Genomic DNA, 23,352 nt, shown 5'->3' on the forward strand with positions numbered 1-23,352 from the left:
AAACTAAACGCATAACATCACATCACTTTTTGTAGCCCCATTTAGCATTATCTGCTACGTCATGGTGTTAGCTTTTGCTAGGCAAGCTACATTTTGCCACAATTGCGAAGAATCTGGTGTTGTGACAGTTTATGAATGGTTTATCCCAACAGGCAGAGACTTTTCTCATTGATGAATGTTTGACAGATAAGGAAAAATCATCTCTTTCTGGAAAAGCTCAAGCTCCTCATTGGGAGGCTGCACACTACGATAAAACTGTCAAGGACACAAAACCCCTTAATGCAGAAGGGCAACATGACAATGCAGATTAGATAATGTGACTGCCTGCCGGTCACAGTGACTCACGCACACAGACAGGGGGCATATTGACAAAATGTCAGACCCTGTTGTCTGACACATTTCAACCGGCCATCTCCTCTAGTTAATCAGCCAACCACACACACACACACACACACACACTCTGAGCCAAAAACAACACAATATTTTATAGAATCTATACCAGGATTTTCTGTCATATCAATAAAGCCCCTCTGGATTGGAGTTTAAATCTACTATGGGGATGCAGAGACAAAAATAGACAGAAAGAAGCAGAATGGAAGAGCTGCAGAAGAGGCCTGGTAGAAAATCCATAGCCTGCCTGTTATCTGGACGATAATTGGTTTTCCCCTCTACGCCCCTCCACCCCTCTCGCATCTTTCCTCTTCCTCCTCATCCCTCCTATCCCTATCTCTCTCCTCCACCCCTCCATCTCCCTGCACACACACACACACACACATATTCCCACAGATAGCTATGCAGGTAACAAAAAGCTCAGCAGGTACTCGCTGTAAATACATCATTTCCCAGATTCGGCGTGTCGTGTTTTTGCATTTTTGCACCTGAATGTCTCAGCAAACAATGAGCCGACGACACCGTGGAGAAGGCTTACTGTCAACTCATGCCCCTCGCTGTTATACCAGACAAAATGACGCGCACACACCATCACAAAGGCGTTGCACGTGCACACACACCCAGTCAGACACACGCACACATGATTAGCGTGAAGCGTGTAATCAGTGAATGGCCTGATTAGCGGGTTACACTACAGTGCAAGACAAAGAGATTCATTTACTCATCCACTTCAAAAAAAAAAAAAAAGAGAGAGAGAGAAAAACGAGGGTGTGTGTGTGGGTGGAGACGCAGGGGAGAAGCTATAAAAATCATTTCAGCTGTGTGGAGATGCCAGAAAGACAGAGAGACAGGGAGCAGACAGACACATGCTGCCAGATACAGACAAAGAGGCGAGAAAGAAGAAGAATGCATGAAGCAACAATAAAGAAATACAAGCGAGCAGACAGGCAAGAGGGGAAAAGAAAGAAGGAAAGACACCAGAGGACATGAGGAAAGACAGGCTGGCTGCCACACACACACTCGGAATCACACACACACAAAGGGTTGGTGCGTAGGTTGATGTCTGCAGGGGGGCTCTGCTGTTTTCACTAGTTCAAGATTCAGTTGTGCTTACTCAGCAGAGCTCCAGTGTCTCCCATTATATTATACTGAGGGTGAGTCAGAAACAGAGACAGGAGGGGACTGGGGGAGAAAAGGGGGAGGGAAGTCCTCATGAGGGTCACATTTGTATTGATGCTGGATTTGTACTTGCCAAGAAAAATCATTGAAAAAAAAGGAGACAGATGTCTGCAGAGAATATTAAAAACCTTAACTTTAATCTGTCAGGAGGTGGAAAGAAAACACGTCCATGAATTTCAAAATGGAAAAAATTGATACTATACATAGAACAGTGGAAATAACTGAGAGGTTGCTCAGCCTTAGGGCCTAAGGTGAGGAGCTCAGACGCCCAGAGGAAGCTCAGAGTACACCTGCTGCTCCTTCACACAGAAAGGAACCAGCACAAAATGTACAGCCCCTAGTGGATGTTACTGCTTAACATCCATGCCAATGAAAAGGGTGCATGGACATAAAGGGGGCAGAAATGAGCCGTTAGCCAGCTGCTCCCGCGACCTGACACTGGATAAGTGGAAGAAAATGGATGGATGGATTCAATCCGATCCAGGAAGTGCAACAGTGTGTTAGGCCCAAGACTTCAGCAGCTGATGCAAAGTTTCCTGACCCGCGTCGCACGTGTTGTTCACTCAGTACCTTTCATCCTTGTCCGATCATCTCACAGTCAAACCCATCTCCACGACACTTTTCCTCTAAATAGTTTTTCTACCTTCCTGAAACTGCCAATCGACACAAACACCCAATCACGTCATTCTTCGCACATCTACTTCAGTCGCTTTCCGTGTGAACAACGAAGTGCGACATCACGGATGCCTTCGAACAGAGACTGTGAAGAAGTGTACGCGCATCAGTCTATCCCCATTTGTGCAATTCACTGCATCGAAACAACAAAGCACACAAAAATAGCAGGCTTTTATCCCACCCTTTGAGTGTGGAGTTAACACCTTTGCCTTCAGACGTGGAACATTTAGGCTGCTAAAACACTTTTTTTTTTTTTTTTTTTTTTGAAATTTATTTTTGAAATATTTTTGAAATTTATTTTGAAAATATTTCCTTAAATCACCTGAGTGACTTGGGGAAAAAATGCATGGCCCTCACTCCACCTGTCTTTACAAATATATATTTCTATACAAAATCTTCAGACACCTTTCTTTGCCTAAAATGTAGCCAGAACAGATCATTAAATTATATGAGTTAGAGTGTTTTTTGCAAACAGATTCCTGCAGATGAGTTATAAGCCATTGGCTGGAAAACACAACGGGACCACAGAATTTAGCCATACCTAGTCCAATTTCATGTTTAATTACAAAAGCACTGAAAAACAATATTTTACAAATGTTTTTCTTATGGTATATTAATTGTGACCCCAGGAGGAAAGCGAGAGAGAGTTGGCAAGTGTGCTGCCGATGTCTTTAAATGCCTTGTTTTGCCAGTCTAAAACCCAAAGACGTTCAGTTTAATATGATAATAAACAAATAAAAAGCTGGAAATCCCCATGTTTGAGAGGCTGACAACAGCATTGTCTGCCATTTGGACATCATTTTGGACATATTTTTTTAAGACGAGGTGAACTAACACCAAAAATATGGCATTATCTCTGTTTGTATGAAAAAGACGGACAAAACGGTTGAATTATGTTCAAAAAATTGAAGCAAAAATAAAAAATTCTCTGCAAAAACTCACGTTTATTTCCTTGATAACGTCCTCTTACTATTTCTTTTAGGCATTTTTAGGTCTACATAATAGATGAGGAACTTTTTACAAACTTGAAGGTTGAAGGAAGCGAGGAAAAAAGCAGAGAGAAGGGGTGAGAGAAGGGTTGTGTGGAGGTTAGCTTTCTAATTTTCAAACCTGTCCCTCGGGGTTGCCAGGTGTGTGAACGTGCAGCGTATACAGCCTGAAGCCACAGACACACAACACCTTCACAGCCACCTTAAAACCCTTTCTATCATTCCTTCCCCTCCCCCAACACACACACAAACACACTCTTTATTCCTCCACAAGTCTTTTGCCACAAATCTTTCCCTACTTCCTGCTTATTCTTCCTTTTTTTTGTCTTTTTTGGGGAGGAGTACGTTTTGGAAGGCACTTCATTTCAGCTACAGTTTGGAACAAAGAGTCCAAAGAGTTTAGGGAAAAAAGAAAGATTTTTTTTTTTCTCTCATCTTCTTGTCATTCCCTCGCTGTTTTCTTCCCCATCTTTCCAATCTTAGTAAAAGTCCAAAATAATGCACCACAGGCGGGTCTAATCAGGGCCAAGAAAGCTTTTTTGGATACTGATTTGCCTTCCCATCAGTCAGAGGAATCTCGCACTTAACCGTCATGCATAAAACAATCTGCGAGATAACTCATACTTGGCTGCTTTCTCAGCCTCGCTGCTTGTTGGGGATAAGTGAATTCTGAATTTGGGAGTAGGGGAATGTCAAATGAGCACTCGGTGAATGATATATTCTCAATTTTTCATTCAGTAGTTTGGGGGCAGATGAATATTTGATATCTTTTTTTAAAACGACTCATTCATCACATAGTTCACGTTGGCCAGGGGAAAACGGGGGATGAGGTTACGGCGAGACAGACTCGTGGAAAGCGTCCAGTTATTGGGGCTCATTATCAGGAAGACAGAGTACGCTGGTGATGGAGCTCGAATCGTACCGGAGGAGAGGGGGAGAATTGCGGCGCTGGATGATGCTCCATCTGCATTCAGAGGACTTTAAGCCTGAGATATTGAGCTTTAAAGTTTTTCCCGTCCAGAAACTAATATAACTTTTCAAATTTGCAGGTCAGTCGCCTCAATAAACTTTTCAAAAGTCTACCTGCACTCACCTGTAATGGATGAGGGTAAAGGCGTGTTACAGGAATAAGTTTGGATCTAAACTCTGCTTGAACCCGAGACTTAGGGACTCTGGACTCTGCACCTTTCTCACAAAAAATGAAAGTTAAACACATTTTTTACAAACAGAGGAATGTTTAACTACATCTGTCCTCATCTGCTGCCAATGCTGGTCTGCAGGAGTGGAAGTTACTAGTTACTAATACTCAAGTTACTCTAATTCAGTTGTTTTTTGAGTACTTTTATAAGTAGATTTTCACTTACTTTTACTCCTATTTAAGTACGCATTTCAGTATGTAATGTACTTAGTTACTTTTAAAATCATAATTAAGTGTTGAGTATAATCTGAATTAATATCCAAACCTTTCATCTGCATTTTTGCAGTCAAGGAGGTGATCTGATTGTAAACAGGCCAACAAAAACCAGGACAAAAACTAAACACTGCAGCAGCACAGGTCTGGAGTAAGGATGTTAATGATTAATCGTTATTCCATTATTCGCCACTGAGAATTTAACCAATCATAAATGTATTCCTGGATATTTAATCATTAGTCTAGTAAATGTACATCATTTGGTGTTATTTTGACTGGCAAATGCCCTTATGCATCCACAATACTTGCTATCATTCATGAATTCCTTCGTATTGTTTATTAGAGATAATATTTGGGCAGGTTTTTATCAATTTGGGCACATTTTGAGTAATTATTGGGCTGGAAAACACAAAACCAATCTGGAAACCCTGTCCCCCACTCATGAGTGTATAATTTTTCTTCTTCTTTTTGGTTTTTGTTTGTTTTTTCTTTTTTCTTTCATACACTTGACCCTTCAAGTGGAGGGAGCAGTCTCCCATTTTTTGCCAATATTGCTGCTGACTGGCATTTCTGGACTGTTCTTGGGAGTTATGTGGATTCCCTGGCTTTCTTTTTGTGGCTTTACGCAATGCTACTGGTTGATTCATATCTATCGTGTGTGTATTTGTTTTATTGTGAAAAATAGTCTGAATAACATAACCCAATTTTACAGTGGCCGTACACTGTAAAAACGCTAACTAGTAATTGTTGATCTCATTAAAAATTTAAAATTAATCTGACTCTGACAACAAACAAAAACTTGTCTAGACAGCAAACATCTCTCTGTTGCCGTCTTCAAATCAGTATAACAAGGATTTTTGACTTGCAGTTACAGCAGCCTTATTTCCCCTTAGCGAATGATTTTGCCTTCTCAACCATTGTATTTTTACAGTGTAGATTATCTATACACCAAGGGAATTCTATGTATTTCAGCTGGGTTTTAGCAGATAAAAGTGAATTTTAAATAGGAATATTATGTAATAATTGTTTTATACATTAAAGCAGAACAAATGGAGGTCTGCAAAGGGAAAAGGAGAGACTTGAACTGTAAGTAAGGACACTTGAGTAGCTGCTAGCTCACTAAGTCATACATGTAAAAGAGCTGTGTTAGCTATGTGTGGGCGGACATGGAGTGTGCTATATGGGTGTCTGAATACATTATATCCATATATCCTCATGATGCTGCATCTCTCAGCCTGTAGCACATATTATGACTGACTGAGTGCATCGCTTCTGCGACTGTGAGACAAGAGAGCGTGAGAGAAAGAGACAACAAGAGGCAATCGAATGGCATCAGCAAAGCCTGCTGGGAAATGGGCATCCCGTGGGAGGCTGTCAACTCAGGGTAATTTACTTCCTGGTTGCTCTGCACGCGCTCTCTCGGTGTCAGCAGCAAGGAGAAGATGAGTGGGGGAATCAATCACGGAGGAAATTAAAGAGGCTATCACTAGGTATCAGACACTAACTGTAGACTCAGCCTTCAGCGCCATCACTCACACAGGTAAAGGCCACTGTTATCCACACACACCTGGTGACAAATCACATAAGACACCTGTAAGCAGCCATATGTGAGGAGAACACACACGCGCAGGCTGAATTTGTGTTTAATATTCATATGGAGTCTCTTTGTGACAGGCTGGGGAGGTGTTCAGTCGCACACTAATCAGAGGTGATTAGCTGCGAGCGCGTGTGTGTGTGACACAAGAGATGGAGGCAGCGCTCCATACCGGTAATTGGGAAAACTCCATATTTGCACAGACTACAGATGAAAGAGTTTCTGGGGCTTTTTCATCAATGAATGTGTTAAAAGTGCAGCGCAATACAGTTGAAATCGCTCCCTAGTCAAAGCCTGTCTCACTCCACCTCTCACAGTCTGTATGTCACTTCACATGTATATTTCATGTGAGTGTGTTACTGCTGCGTCTGTGTATTCAGGATGCGTGTCGCTTTAATGTTTCTATACTCACGGAAGTGGCTGCTTCAGAGGAGATACTGCATCAATTGTGGAGAAAGGAAGGATGATGAACTGGTTTGAGCGTTCTTGCTAGCCTGTTCGCTTGTGGAAATGTTCCCTGCCCTAACTTTTTAGGAATGTGTTGCAGGCATCATTAAGAATGAGTGTATATTTACAAAAAAAAAAAACCAACAACAATTAAGTTTAGCAATTTGAACATCTCATTCCAAAGCAATGCTGCAATAATGGCCTGTAACAGAACCTGGCTGCAGGAATTTGCTCCCCTTCAGCCACAAGGGCATTAGTGAGAGTGGAGTGATGAGGCCTGGCTCACAGTCGGCGCTCCAGCTCATCCCAGAGGTGTTGGGTGGAGTCGAGGTCAGCGCTCTGTGCAGGCCAGTCCAGCTCTTCCACACCAAACTGGGAAAATCACACCCTGACGGACTTGGCTTTGTGCTTGAGGGCACTGTCATGTTGAAACAGGAAAGGGAATTCCCTTACACGAAGTCGGAAACACAATATTATCTGAAACAGAAGTTCCCAACCCAGGTCAGAAGGTGAACCCACAGGGTCACATGATAAATACTGGGTATGAAATAAGAAAATCTCAATTCTGCTTCATAAAATGTGTTTGTGTTTCAGACTTTTCTCTAATCTTGCTTCTTTCATGTGAAAATAAAACAGTCTGAGAAGGAAAGATCACTCTTAAATTAAAGTGCGCAGGCCTGCAACCAGTAATTAGAGGTCCAAAGCATGCACTGAAACTAAGGTGCCTGGCCCAAACTATCTGGGAATTTTAAGTTCTAAATGTCACTAAAGACTTGGAGGGCCGGGAATTACTTGTACACAGAGCAATGACGGAGCAACAACATGGCGAGCTGTCAACTAAAAATGACCACAAACCACAAATCTAACTGTGATGGAAGTGGAGAGGGCAGATGGAAACAGAGGGCAGCGTGACGCCACACAGCGAGGCGGGTCAGCGGTTGCTCCGACGCTCTCTACTCCGACGACGACTGTCAGTGAAGTCAGCTAAACCACTTTTGAACCAGACGGTGGTGCAACCTCCTCTACTGCCATCCACTGTGATCGACTCCTCAGCTGGCAGCGCTGTTAGCAGCCCTGCAGGAGAGACACTCCATGGCGTGCTGGGATTTTAAAACTAAACTCACATCACGGATGACGAGAGAGAGGCATTAAAACACGAGGTAGCCTAAAACATGAGACTCATGTATATAAGGACAACCTTGATAACATCATCATGTGTTTGTACTATTTAAGAGTTTACGGTGAGTTAATTTAGAGGAAATGTGTATATTGAGATATATATCATATATTGCAGAATAGCCTAAAAGTATTTAGATATTATTTGTAAGCCATGTCTCCATAATTAGACAGAACAAGACTGTGTGGATGTGTATTATCAACATTATTATTAGTAGCAGTAGTAGTTGTAGTCATAGTAACCTTTTACTCTCTGGGTTTTATTGCCTTAATGACAGAAATTTGGCAGAAAGTGTAAGTGGGAAGTTTTGGCATGAAGCTGTCCAAACTCAAAGATACTGAACCGGAGCCCAAAACACAGTCCTGTCAGTTTCATTTAAAAAAAATATATCAGGATTGGACTTCAAAAGCCAAACTGAAGGAAACGCACACACTCACACTTTCATGCACAACTTCTCTGCGATGCCTCCCAGCGTAGCCCTCGCCCTAACCACATAATGACATTAGCATTTGGAGCCCTCTTCTCTCCACGTCTTATCTACTTCAAAAGCGGCGCTTCATTAACTACCACCATCTATCAGAGAAGCGGGGAGCCGGCTGGAATGTGCGTGTGTGTCTCCACAACGCTGGCAGTGTTATGCGGGGTCACAGACTTGTAGATTAGTGTGACAGACTGGACGTCACACCTCTCTCTGCATGTTGCCTCTGTGTCTCCTCAACTCAGTGTCAACATGTTGGGACTCTTCAGGACCAAACGTGACATGACCAGAACGGGAGGTGTGCAAAATCTGCTTATGTTGAAGCTAACAAAGAGGAAAGTCATGACAGAATTAAATTAACAAGGAATTCCCAGCAGCTCTGCTGGTAATGGACTTAACACATTACCAGCATGAATGACGTCTTTCATTACGTATTTAAGCTACGACAGCGGTGATTGACACAGATTGTACAACAGCTAAGGCCTTCTGAGTTGTCCTTATAGCAGTTTATTCATTTCATTCATACTTTAGATTAACAGTTTACACAGTGCAATGCTTTTCAGGTCATCCCATTCATGTATATGTTAAGTATGTTACATCCTGTAACAAGACAAAAAAGGAGAGAGGTCATCCGAGTGGATCGAAACCAAAATTTTAACTATAAAGCTACTTAAATCCACTTTGTCCACTTTTTAAATTGCAAATTACATTTATGCATTTCCTCCTCTATGAGCAAAAAGGGAAAAATGAACCGGAAAGCTGAACATGCTGTGCCAAACAGTCTAAATGTAGTCCATCTTGATGCCCATTCATGCCAGACTCACAGCAAAGAAAGTACCAGAACTGCAGGGGTCGACTCCAGTCCAATGCTGGCCCAAGTTCTGCTCACCAGAGCTAAATATCTCAAGTCAGCACTGCCAAATCCAAGTAAAATCTGGCAAACACACAGTAAATTTAGCCAAATCGATCCAAGTTGTTCCGTTTTGGGGGAAGTGTGCTATTTTAGCTGCTCACAGACAAATTAATTGAAGCATGTTTCATAACTCTTTGCTTCATTACTGGATGTCTCCAGGATCTACAGTAGTTCAGCACAGCCTTAATGCGCTCTGAAGCACAGTCGTGACCTAAAATAGACAATAGAGTTCCAGGTCTTTCTGTTAATTTCTTCCTGTTTGTCTTCGTATTTCCATGCGCTCATGAATTGGAGTCGAAAGTGTCAGGAGACGGCGCTTTCACAACTATTCCTATCCATTTTCATGTTGGCACTGATTTCATATATGCAACTACAGCACTGCTAAAATTTGCTTTGAGTTAAAAGTCCTAACTAAGATATTGCACTGGTAATCTGGGTATGTTAGTGCTCATGGCATCATGACTAACTGTCACATCTGTGAAGGCACCTTTGATGCTGAGAGGCACATACAGGACTTGGGGCAACATATGCTGCCATCCAGATGTCCCTGCTTATTTCAGCAATGACACATTCTGCACGTGTTCCAACAGCGTGGCTTCGTAGTAAAAGAGTTCGGGTACCAGACTGACCTGGCTGCAGTCCAGACCTGTCTCCCATTAAAAATATGTGGTGCATTATGAAGCAAAAAGACGACAACAGAGTCTGGGACTGTTGAGCACCTGAAGTTGCATTTCAAGCAAGTATGAGGAAGAATTTCACTTTTAAAACTTCAACAATTAGCCTCCTCAGTTCTCAAACACTTACTGAGTGTTGTGAAAAGAAAAGGTGATGTATCACAGTGGTAAACATGCTCCTGTTTCAACTTTTTTTGGAACGTGTTACAGGCATCAAGTTTGAACGTTAAATATCTTGTCTTTGTACTGTATTCAATTGAACACAAGTTCAAAAGTATTTGCAAATCATTGCATTCTGTTCTCTATTTAACATTTACACATGCAAACTTTTTTTTGGAACTGGGGCTGTAGTTATAAGACTAAATATTCTACTATTACTGGGGAACTGTGATTACATGAAATTTACAAAACATTGTGTTTGTAATGATTGCTACAAGCCAATATGCACATATATTTGGAGTACTTGCAAATATGCTATCATCACAAGCTGCTATTGATCTGTCAGTGTTGAGGAATTTGAGCAGAGCTGCTATTTTATCACTGAGATACCATGTTAATCAAGCTAATCTATGCTAATGCCACTATATTGTACATCAGCCTAATAACAGTTATAATTTCCTTGATTTTTTGTCACTATTTGTGATTTTTTTTTATTTTTTATATTTAACGATCACCACCTGGAGGTCAGAGCTCAGACACATTTTTGTTCACCACTACATCACTCCCTTTCCTGACCCGACCAGGCCAATACCCATAAATCTCAGGTTGTAACAGGTTGTAGAGGGAAGCACTTCTCAGAAGAGGTGCGGATTCCCCGAATTCCTCATTTGCCACCGTCAACCAACACCGGTGTCGCGCCGAGAGGCATGATGGGTAGAAGATGTTCCCACGCGGTGATAACAGATGTAGTGGTGAGTGAGGGGTTATGGGTAGGCAGCAGAGGGAGGAGAAAACGATAAAGAGCGACGGTGGGGAGGGTGGATCATCCGTCTCTGGAGAGGAGGAGAGGAGGGAGGAGGAGGAGAGATTGTGGAGTGATGGAGGAGGCAGCCAGAGAGGGATACTGACGGAGAATCCAGAGCACCAGATGGAGGGAGAGGGACAGAGATTTGAGACAAAAAACAAAGATTTAGATTGAGAGAGGAACAAAGAGCGACACAGGCTTAGAGTGCATGAGACACTGTGAGAGAGAGAGAGAGTGTGTGTGTGTGTGTGTGTGTGTGTGTGTGTGTGTGTGTGTGTGTGTGTGTGTGTGTGTGTGTGTGTGTGTGTGTTGGCGAGTATGGAGGTCTCAGTTTCTTGGCAGGATGCTGCAGCAGAGTTTGGCTCAGGCCCTAATGGAGATGTAAGGAGCCTCTGAGTTTGATCACACACACACAAATGCGTGCATGTACACACACACGTTCACACCTTCATCCGCTCTCGATCAGCTTGACTCCAGACAAACTCAATGCCCTGACGCCACTGTTGAACACAAGGGCCAAAGATTCACTGAAACGCTCTGGCTGCACACAATAAAAAAAGACATATGCATGTTCCTGGATTTTTTTCAGCTTTATCCAGGTGAAAATAAGATTTTAAAAACTTATAGCACAAAACACTTGATGCATCTGTGTTGGTGCAAAATCAGAGGCTCATCTGTGGTTTGCTGCTCCACATTTTCATTTCACTTTTAAAGGGATGTCTGAGTTCATCTCAAGAGGACCTTCTTTACTGTATCTATGACATAAAGTGTGTTCTTGCAGCAGAAAATATGATAATTTTTGAATGTGTTTGGTCCATAAAATGTCAGAAAATGGTGAAAAATGTTGATCAGTGTTTCCTAAAGCCCAAGGTGACTCAAGTGTCCTTTTTTGTTCAAAGATATTCAGTACTGTAAGAGAGGACTAAAGAAACCAGAAAATATTCACATTTAAGAGGCTGGACTTTCCCCCTTTTTCTTAAAGTGACTCAAATTAGTTAACTGACTATCAAAACATTGGCTATTAATTTAATAACTGACAACTATTAAAGAAATATCATGTTTGCTGCAGCACAGCTGCGTGAGCGGGCTGGTTCCACCTCGGCAAAGCCTGCGACCGTGCAAGCTGTTGTTTTGTCCAAAACCCAAAAATATTTAGTTAGCCATCATAAACGACAAATAAAAACATCAAAATGTCACGTTTGAGAGACTAGAACAGGAGACTTTGGTGTTTCTTCTTGAAAAATTTGTAAAACATTTAATATTAGTTGTGTTCACAATTAATAGTCTGTCCAATGATTAACTAATTGTTTCAGCTCTATATCAGAACATATAGATCCCACAATGATATCATCCACCCTTTGAAACTTAAAGAGCCAAAATAAAAGGAACAATTCGTCACAGTAAATCCCATATCCACAGTAACTGGTGACACACAGGTGCTCTAAGGTTGAGTGTGAGTGTGAGTGTGTGTGTGTGTGTGTGTGTGTGTGTGTGTGTGTGTGTGTGTGTGTGTATGTGTGTCTGTGTGTGTGTAGTCCTCTTAATCCAATCCTTAGTATGTCTTGCATTCTCCTTTGACCCAGTTCAAATGTCCTGCACCACATGTAGCTCTTGGATTCCCCCATCAGCTCTGGTTATGTAAGGACACCGGTTATGTCACACACTTGGACTCACAGAAACACACACACACACACACACACACACACACACACACACACACACACACACACACACACACACACACAAAGATGGAGCCTGCCAGATTTGGTTTTGGTCGTCTGATTTGCTGTTTCCGGAAACAGAGCGCTGAAGTGTTGCGGGTGTGAAACAACTTGAGAAAAACAAATATTTTTTGAGTGTTTCTTTCTCGCTCTTCATCGTTTTATTGGATAATGCAGAAACCAGCCACCCCACTTCACTACACACACACACACACACACACACATACACAGCCCCATGCTGCGAGCTACAGAGACCGAACGCCACTTACACACTCCAACAAAAGCACGGGAATACATCTGAAAATAAACATCGGGGGAGACCGCCTGTGAGGACGCCAATTAAAACAGAGTCCGTACACAAGTGTGCGTTTGAGTGTGTGTGTGTGTCTCCTCTGGGAGTCAATTCACTCCACTTAAAGATTGTTTGTTTGCAAAGGAACACACCTAGCCACCCACACAAGCACACACACACACACACACAATCCAAAAATCAAGCCGGGCTTTCCCCTGAACATTATTGAGCGTTGAGTGTGAGGGAGTGAAGAGGGATCAGCCACCATCTGCTGTATCATGACTCACTCTCTTTGTGTGTATCAGCTTTCAATCAGCATCACTCCATCACAGGCAGTATGTTGTCACACACAGCACACACACACACACACACCTCTCTATAAGACTCAACACATAGTATGATGTGTACACCCACAAGCTGTCATCATAAATGTATCCTCACTGTTAATATTAGTCTGTATATAAAGATGTTTAAAGGAAAAATCCTGAAAGTTCCCACAGTGACAGTGCCATTAAACGTTGCACGAATATAAAAGATACGACTCTTTCATTTTGGTCAATTTCAAAAAGAAAAAAGAAGACAGTATACAACTAAAACCTCATAAATATGACGTCTAAACACCTTCAAAGAAAAGTGGTAATCGGACAGTGTATATTTGTCCTTGCAAACTTTTTATTACAGCTGCAAGGAATTATTATTTTTATTAGCAAATTTCATTATCGCCTGCTGATCTTTTTTTTTATTAACTTATAATTGTTGTTTGGTCCATAAAATGTCAGAAAATGGTTTAAAAAAGTTTTTGAACTCTTTTGACAAAAATGTACCCCTGAAGAGTTGAAGGATTTTGATTTGTTTCTTTTATGAAGAAGAAAAAAAACACTCAACATCTCAAATACTGGCACCAAGTACTTGACTTTATGACTTCCTATGAATGTAAACATGTATGAATTGTATGAATTTTGCTCATTGATTCATAATTATGTTGAGACATTAGGAGAGAAAAAGGAACAAAAATTGGTGCATCCCGCATTATATTAAATAATAAAAATGCACAAAATCCATCTTAGAAGTGAAACAGTAATGAAATGCATTGATGTGCAAGAGTCACTGGAGCTTAATTAATTATGGAGTCTTACTGAGCATATTTACATCAACAGTCGTTCTTGGACAAACGTACTAATTTACATTTTATTTTGCAGAATTTTCTATATTTCCTTACAGCGTGTGTGACCTTTAAATGAAATCCAATTAGTTACTCAAAACACAGCATGTGTTTTCATACCACACAATATGGTCTACTAAGGCAACACACTGAGACATAAGGGTTCTAAATGGGTTCTTCCTGAGGGGCTGAGGTTCTACCCAGAACCAGAACACTTTTTTGAAGAAAAGGGTTCTTTTAAGAACTCTTTTCATCCAAAGAGTGCTTCATGGATTGTTGAAGGGATGGTTGTTAAAAGATCCTCACCTTCAAATCCAAATGTTTGCACATTTATATTTTTTAAAATAAATGTATCTGGAACCCTCTTAACTCATTTTACGTGGTTTTACTGCTTCTGTAGAATACAATATGGATGCAATTAGAACCCTCAGAAGACAAGAGGGTTATAGGTGAAACCCTTATAAAAAAAAAAAAAAACCCTGAGCGGGTTCTATATGAAATTCTTGAAGTAAAACTATTCTTGGTAGAACCCAAGTAGGCTTCAAAAGAAACCCTTGATATATAAAAGGGCTCTCAGTAGAACCCCTGAGTGGGTTCTAGATGAAACTCTTTCAGTATAAAAGTGTTTCCAGTAGAATCCCCCTAGTTGCATTATAGATGAAGCCCTTAGAAGGTGGAAAGGTTCTGAATAGATCCCCCAGAGAGCATTGCACCATAGAAGGGTTCTGTGTAGAACCTCTCATAAGGCGGTTCCGGGTCAAACCTTTCACAGATGGTATAATCATTTATGCTGAGTTCCAGGTAGAACTCTCCGGAACCTTTATAAAGGATTCTAACAGGAAACAAAAGGGGTTCTCCTATGCGGACAAGCTGAAGAACCCTAGCATCTTTATTTCTCAGAGTGTCCTGTTTGTGAAGACGTTGTTATCTCTGGCTCTTATTAGATGATGAACTCTCCAGGAAGAAGTCTTTGCTCTTCAATGCATTTATCTACAGTTTATGTTATATGTGCAGTGTGTTACAGGAAATACTCCCTTCTTTTAAACTCAGTTATGACTGCTGTATTATCTACATTTGCCCCAAAGAAGCAAATTAACCCCAGACATCTGACTAATAGCTGATGTGTGGGTTATAATGTCAAAGCCTTTTAGGGTTTAAGTGTTTGAGAGTGTTTTCCAGACCCACAAACACACAGTCACCCTGTTCAGTCCAGGTCATCTACAAGAGAATATGACCCATTAAACAGCAATGAGATCATCCAGTATTGATTTTCCAACGTGCGTGTGTGTGCACCGCTCCACACAAGAGGATCGTCTTCTCTACATCCTGTGCTCATGCATGTGTGTGTGTGTGTGTGTGTGTGTGTGTGTGTGTGTGTGTGTGTACAGTATATGTGTGTCAGTGTTCATGTCCCACTTGGCAGTTTAGTCCGATTCTTTCAGTGAAAAGAGGAACCTCATGACTCAGGAATGCTATGAATGGCTCAGAGGCCTTAAGATGGGAAAGTATGCATTGATTCCGGGAGATGGTTCCCATAACATTAGCCTGCACACACTCCTCTGCCGTGACCTCTCTGTTGACTCACTCATCTGCTCAAGTACAAGTTAGCTCTCTATTAGGAGGCGGGTCACACATCTGGTCACTCGTGGACACACGCAAACAGATGTGCAGACGGTGTGTAACACGGTAGACTAACTCACTGACAATAACACGACGCCAAAACCTCTTTTTCCATCCGATCTGACCTCAACTTCACTCTCTATGTTAGTCTGGTTTCAGAGTTTTGTTCTGTTGTGGATTACTAAAAAAAACAGCTGCTTCTTGAGCTACAGCGTAACGATCTAAAAGCTGATTTTCTTCCAACGTTTTCCCTCGGTCGTGTCATTCTTTAATCTCCTCGCTGAGCTTCAAATTAATTCAGTGTTCTGTAAATAATTACTGCCCTTCGATAAATTCAATTAAATCCCAATTTGCAAAGCAAACACACGATGCAACAGTGTTTACAGTTTTTGGGGTGTGGGAGAGGAGATATATATACAGTAACAATTTGTGTGTATATTTTAATCATTTTTTCAGTTCCCTTTTATCAACACAAATTGACGGCGTGAAGGACAAACAAACACCATCGTTTCATCAGTGAAAGTACTGGACTAATCAAGTTTTCAGTTTGCTGACATGGGAAAAGAGACACAATAAAGTACTCAGACTTCTGCACTGTAAAAACTGATCGGTCTCCATGACAACTGAGCAAGCTCCATCCCCAACTGAAGGCCAAGAGATGTGGCTGAAAGCTCTGCAAAATTACCAATATATGTGAAACTGCTGTCTCCGTGGTTACTAATGCATCTTCATGCTAAACAGACAAAATAACTAAATAAATTATATCAAATTAAGACTCAAGTAAGCATGTAGCTTCAAGCTAAATGCTAGCATCAGCATACTAATGTACTGATCATCCTAGTTTAGTGTGTTAGCATGTTATACTTTGTTGATTACAAGGTTTCTGCAAGTTTCAGACCCGTTTTACATCCATACTCCCCAAGTACCTGATCATTTCCACGTTGTTTAATATCTATACTCAATACTATGAATGTTTGTATGAAATTTTGTGCCAATACATCTTGTTAAAGTTGAGATATTTCACTGGATAAATGAATAGTTTGACCTGGCAGTGGTGTTCTAGGAAAAGTTGGGGACTCTGGGAACCATTAACATGTGTAAGAAAAAAATCATGGCAATTCATCCAATAGTTGATATTTTTGGTCTGGACTTAAGCGATGGACCAACCAACATCACTATTCCTAAAGACACCGGCACGACTAATAGAAAGCAGTGATAGTAGAACAATTTGTATATATTACTGTGTACAATTAGGATGTAATATGGATTGAGGACACAGCTTTTATGCAGCGAGCCCACTTCTCTTTTCATAAAAGACTGTGTGGGAACCAACAACAACAACAAAAAAAAAAAAAACACATCAGCATGCAAGCAGCTTCGATGATTCCTTCCCACCTAAACAATTTACTATCTCAGAGAGGAAACTACGAGCAGAAAAAGAAGAACAGAATCAAACGGACATAATTGAACAACACCACGTCAAACACGGCATAAAGCAGAGGTGTTATGAGCTGCGCAACACATGCTCATAAGCACTCACTGCAGGCAGCCGATGGTGAACTGGTTGTTTTTCCCCTTTTCCTATAAAGTGATGATGCTGATAAGAGAGGCTGCAAACATGATCATGAACTGAGCAGTGCATTTGTTATCCTGCTGTGTTTTTATCCGCGTGTGCAGAACTGCTCCTGTTGCTTCTTCTGTTTGCTGAAGCCTCCGATCATAAACAGCATTTTAATATTAAACGGTATTTAAATGAACCTAAAGGAGTTCAGCTCTTGCCCTTTAAGGCCCCGCAGGAGTCCCCACTTCACGAAGCTCTGGCCTGGTGTGCGAGCAGTTGGCATCCTCCCTGCCAGCGTGCGACTCTTCAGCCCCGGTCGTGAGACGCTCTGCTCGAGGGCCCGAGGCGGTACTCCTCCCGTACGCCCCCCAGCCTTTGATCTCCTAATCACCTGGCTCAGCCTCATCCTCAGCAGATAGAGGGTGAGGCTCCGGGGGCGGGAGGAGGGGGACAATAATAACCTCAGCAGTTGTTCACGTGGCCACATCCAAGCCTTTGTGATTTGGGTTCAGTCAGAAAAGGAAGCTTTTAGGAGGATGTTACTCTCAAATGTTAAATTCTCATTTTAGAACAGGTACCATGCAGTCACGTCACTAGATGCTAAAAAAAATTTGAAAATAAACTTGATACTTCATATAAACACTGATTCATGGGTCAGGAGTTCAAGAGGATGACGTGAAATCTAAGGCTGGGTTCACACTGCAAGCTATACTGCTCAATTCAAATTTATTGCTCCCATCATTTTTACATGTAGCTAATATATGAAATAACCTGCGCCTGTGCCTGCAGGCCCGCGAGTCACATGTATTCTGATACGACTCTTCAGACTGAGGTCACATCACAAAAAAAAACTGTTTCCCATTTAGGAGCACACGTGAAAGTGGTTTGAAAAGATCAATTCTATGTGATTTGTTCTGTTCACACTGACATGAAACAAACAGATCTGAGCCCCGTATGAGTAGAGTCTGAAAAGCATGGGATTTTTGAGACCAATATCGACTTGAGAGCAGAAAAATCCATCAGTTACTGATATGATGCTAGACTGATATAGCGAATTTCTGAGATATAGAACAAAGACAGACCTTTTTTTGTGTGGATTGTGCAGCAGTATGACCACGCAAAGGTACTCAGAAGGCTGTTATGTGTTTTACTTGTTAAATAATTTAACATATAAACACACCAACCAGTTGTAGAAAGGAACACTGAGAAAAGAAAAAATAAAATTGAAACAATTAATTAATATTTTAATAATCTGTTGTTTAGGGGCAGGTTGTAAAACAAGAAGCAGCTTCTCAGCATTTATAGCTTTGTATGTCCATTCTTACTCCTTGTTTTTAATATAAAATGTAAAACACTTTGAGCTGCGTGTTTTGAATGAAAGGTGCTATTAAATAAAGTTAATTATTATTATTATTATTATTATTATTATTACTAATATTATTGCAGCTGCCAGAGAGTTCATCTCGTCCTCATAAATGTTCCCCATCGTGCTGAATCTAAATCACCCAAAGCATCGTTTTCTGGATCGTTCTGTAAAGTTTTCATATTGGTGCATATCACTTAAAAATATCCCACTACTGTACTTTGGCCCCTCTATAGGCTGATATCAGGCCAATATTAGGCCAATATATCAGCAAACTGTCAGGCACTACATGTGAGAAAAGAAGAAGAAAAAAACAGAGTTGGGTCACTTTTGCCTACAAGCTGAATAAAGTCTAGATAATCCAACATTTTGCCACCTGTTACCCTTATGACACAAACAAACAATGTTCCCTCGCTTTGCTCACATCCCTGTTCTTAAAAACCAACTGGAGGCAATGATACAAGTGATTTTTTGAAGAAAAATCACCTTTTCAGTCAGTCATGTTTGTTTACTGCTTGATTTCTGCCAAAGAAGCACATGATTGCACGTCAGGCCTCCCCAGCATCGCATGAAGAGCGTCAGTGCTACAAAACACCACAGCAGCAGCGTCCCCACAGGATCAATTTAGTGATACTATAACAGTCAAGACCACCTTAAATGCCACCACAGTGTCTATAAATACATAAAGACAAGAGGACAGGGTGGGTTTGCACGTAAAGAGCCACACAAAACAAACACGAAGACAACCAGAGCTGTTACAAATGCATCCATCATCCAGGCATCACACTCTTGTCCAAGAAATCAACATTTTGACAGCAGCTGTCAGAGTGGTGGAGCTGAAGGTACTGTCTGTTCTCTTTGTGCTCAGCCAGCGCTGAACACAAACTGGCACCCAGAGAGGACAGGAGGGGACCAACCTTCAGTCACATATTGATAGATCCTGTCAGAGATTCAGTGTGTCCCTGCCTGCCTGCTTTATGTATATTTGGCCTGTAGCCTGCAGCAGTTCTATCTGGCTTTAAGTGCACTTCTTTGGCTCACACAAGCACTCTTTTGACTTTGCATAACAGACTTCCTTTCTTTCTTTTCCTCTGGTGTCTGTGTGTAATGCAGCATGTTGAAACCCTGCACATACACCTCATTTATATGGGTTTTATCCCAAAGTATTTGTGCATTCTATGCTGCAGCTGGAGCACCGTTTCCTTGGCTCATTTCTAGTGCAATGACCTATGATGAAGCTGAATTATGCCTAATTTTGCAGCATGGGAACCCCCTCAGGAGTCCCCAGGGTGCTCCCCGGACACAGTAGCGGTCATGAGAAGGAGATGAGAGCGGTTTCTTACCTCAGGAGGTTGGGCAGAGGGATGGAGCCGGAGCCTGACCCCAGTATCCCCTTCTTCCCACTCAGCAGCTTCTCCACCAGGGCGACATTCCCGGTCCGGGCGGCTTCCAGCAGCTCCTGCTCCTTCCCCATCCCGGACACAAGTTTGCAACGACGGGGTGATGAAAATCCAACAGATATCCCATAAATCCTCCGACCCCTGCCTGCCTTCACTGTCTGCCTGTGTGGGAAAGCATCTGAAAGGGTTCCTCTCACTGCACGCTGCTGATGCACGGTGCTATAGGTGTTATTGATGCTGCAGAGCAGGTTTGACGTGCACGGCTCCCCCGGTGCCTTTATAACCTCAGTCCATTCACACGCACCGCGGCTCCGTAAGCTCCTCTTGTGTGAGACCGCTGACGTGCACGGCTCCCCGGTGTAACCTCAGTGCAAACAAGCGCAGCAGGGGGAAACAACCGGGGGCTCCGAAACGAATCCCTTCAGTGTGAAGTAAAGAAAAAAGAAACATACAAAGTCCTCCTGTGTCCGGACACGAGCTTCCTCACTGCTCTGAAGCTCCGGCTGCTAACAGACAGGAGGTGGACAAAAAAACCTCCACAACAAGCTCCTCGGTCCCGCTGTACTCTCCACCTCTCTACCCTGAACCTACCGCACTGCCCGGTGCGTGTCTATCAGTGTCGCCTGAAACACGCGTGTCAATTTATCCGGGATAAAACCGTCCACTTCCAGTTACAGATTTCAAAATAAAACCTACACTCGCCGATGTGTTGCAAGTTGGTCCCTTAAACAAACTAAAACTAACGAAACGTTAAGACGGCTGTGTTTGTCTTTTTCTGTTTCCTTTTCCTTCTTTTATATGTTGTCTTAATGTATTTTTATGTCCTTGTTTCCCTTGCAAATAACCTGCCGTGCCTTTATCGCCCATGTACGTCAGCTAGCTGTTTAGCAATCTAGCTAGTTAACGATCTAGCTAAGCTAGCTATCAAACAATTAGACAGTAAATAGAGCTAGGTTACGCTAGCTTGGCAAGTAGAATTACCACCGGATTAATTACAGTAAACCCAGTCGTGGCATACAGAAAACTACAAATAAAATTGTCAACAATAATAATAATACAAGAAATTATTTTAAAAAAATCTCTTTGAATGAAAGGCAAAATGAGTTTGTTACCCTTGCAAATACACCGCCCATATACAAACCCGTTAGGTAGCTAGCAATCTAGTTAGTTATGTTAGCTAGCTATCAAGCTGTTAGTCAGATAGATAGACATAATCAGTATTATGTAATACTATTTGACGATACTTGTTTTTCAAATAAGTTTTTTAATTTTTTGACACGCACACCGTATTTACTACAGTTGCACACCAAGCCAACCAAGTTAGCTAGCAAGCTTGTAAGCTGACTAAATGTAAAGCCCAATAAGGCTGGTGAAAAACATAAATAAAACAAAAACAGTTGAGTACATAGCTGTATAGCATGTAGTCAATTCTTCAAAATCAGTGTCAAGATCAGGACAGCGACAAACATTCATTTCTATAACTGATTAATCTGCCCATTATTTTTACGATTAGGCCTAAGGGTAATCAATTCCAAAAATGACAGATTTTATAGCCTGGCCTTAGATTTGAAATATAAATTAATTTTGCAATAAGTTGCTCAAAGACATGTTTTGACACAAGACTCCCCTTGAGATCAGGTCAGAACCCACTTGAAGGCTACTCTAAATTTAATTTTAAAATTACGCTTCAGTTGTCTGTAATCCTAAACACATTTTTGTGTGAATCTAAACTTTTATTTTGAAAGCAAAGCCGAAACTTCCTGCCGTTATTCTGTGTGACTTCACTTACAGACTCGCTGTACAGTCTGGGCGTGGATGACGATGCTACAACACCAACAGGAGGCAATGCCTTTGTTAGTCTCTTTAAAAAGTCATACTCAAACCCACCAGCTGCGCCAGTTGTTGCCACTTTCAGACCATTCACTTATTCTATGAAACACGCGCATGCGCAGTTCTCCTCCACGCTGGAGCGTATTCCCTCCACTATTGGCCCTGCTGCAGCTGAATGGATTTGGAAACAGGTGAGATCCTAAAATAGCCTCTCTGTCTGTCTTTGTCGGAGCAGGGTTTGTATGAATGGAGAATGAAGGCAGATGATGAATTTTTCAAACGCGCTCTGATCTGTCCACTGACAGCCTGGGAAACAGACACACCCCCCTCCCTCCTCGCTCAGCCTCCGGTGCATGCTGGGACCTGCCTGATGGCTTCACTCTGCTGCTTAATTGGAATTTGGAGACGTGCTGCCTTCAAGTGCTCCACCTGCAGCTGCTGTTTCTGACGAGTTGTTAGTGATTCAAGTGATTTCTGGTCTGCAGTGAATTATCATTTTGTTTATTGATTAATGATGATTATTTCCTTGAATCGATTGATCATTTAGAGACATATAGGCCTTTGACCTTTTGGATATCAAACGTCATTATTTAAGTTTATCTTATTAGACATTTGTGAGGAGGATTTTTGTCATAATTTGCATATGAATTCCTGAGATACAGCCACCTTGAATTTTTGTTGTATGTCTCCACCAACCACTCAAGTTTCAGTTCACATCTTTCCAGATTAATTTTACACAATTAGTGAAAACTTTGAAGGAATTTAATAAAATATATTAAGTGTATTTTATGACAAAATTAAACTTATCATTGCACTGACATGGAGAGCTGAACACTTCACAATGAACTTTATTTCTGACCTTTTGAACATAAAATATAACCTCTTAATTTTATCTTATTAGACATTTATGTGTAATTTTGTCATAATTAGCATCTGATTATGAAACGTGGACAGGACAGACTTGAAGTAATAGTGACGGAGACCTTTGACCTCCAAATTCTAATCAGTTCATCCTGGAGTCCAGGTGGACGTTCGTACCAAAATTCAAGAAATTTCCTGACGGTGTTCTTGAGATATTCCGTCTACAAAAAATGGGACGGACATGACACAACAGCAATCTCGACCGTCGACATCTGATTAGTTGATCTAATGAGTTCAAGTGGACATTTGTGCCAGATTTGAAGAGATTCAGTCAAGGCGTTCTTGAAATATCACGTCCACAAAAATGGGATGGATGGACGGACAGATGTACATAAAGACGGACTCTCTGCGGACGACTGTTGTCGGCACGAAGCCACAAAAAGAGTGAAGCTACTCGAGTTCTGGTCACCAGAATACAACAGAACCATCATTAATGTCATTAGTAACACCTAAGTGCTTTTTCTGCTCTCACAAATCAAAATCTCCACCGTGAAAAACATGTCCTCTACCAGGACCCTGCAACTGAAGCAGCTAAATGGAATTCAGCCATCATTAATTTTATTACAACAGTATTACAGGATCAGTATATTT

At 41.5% G+C, this 23,352-nt stretch overlaps 1 protein-coding gene across 2 annotated transcripts in view; it reads right to left on the minus strand.

The window, feature by feature from the left end:
- The window catches only part of anks1b (ankyrin repeat and sterile alpha motif domain containing 1B), a 297,352-nt gene extending 277,139 nt beyond the window's left edge, over window positions 1–20,213 (minus strand). For both annotated transcript variants that reach the window (XM_084710483.1, XM_084710482.1), the window contains exon 1: window positions 19,954–20,213. In XM_084710483.1, coding sequence (XP_084566609.1) covers window positions 19,954–20,084 — 131 coding nt within the window. In that variant the 5' untranslated portion in view covers window positions 20,085–20,213. The remainder of the gene's footprint in view (window positions 1–19,953) is intronic.
- Window positions 20,214–23,352: the final 3,139 nt, after the last annotated feature.

Source organism: Lutjanus erythropterus, chromosome 22 (genome assembly GCF_056507025.1).
Source record: "Lutjanus erythropterus isolate fLutEry1 chromosome 22, fLutEry1.hap2, whole genome shotgun sequence".
NCBI classification, from domain to species: domain Eukaryota; kingdom Metazoa; phylum Chordata; class Actinopteri; order Lutjaniformes; family Lutjanidae; genus Lutjanus; species Lutjanus erythropterus.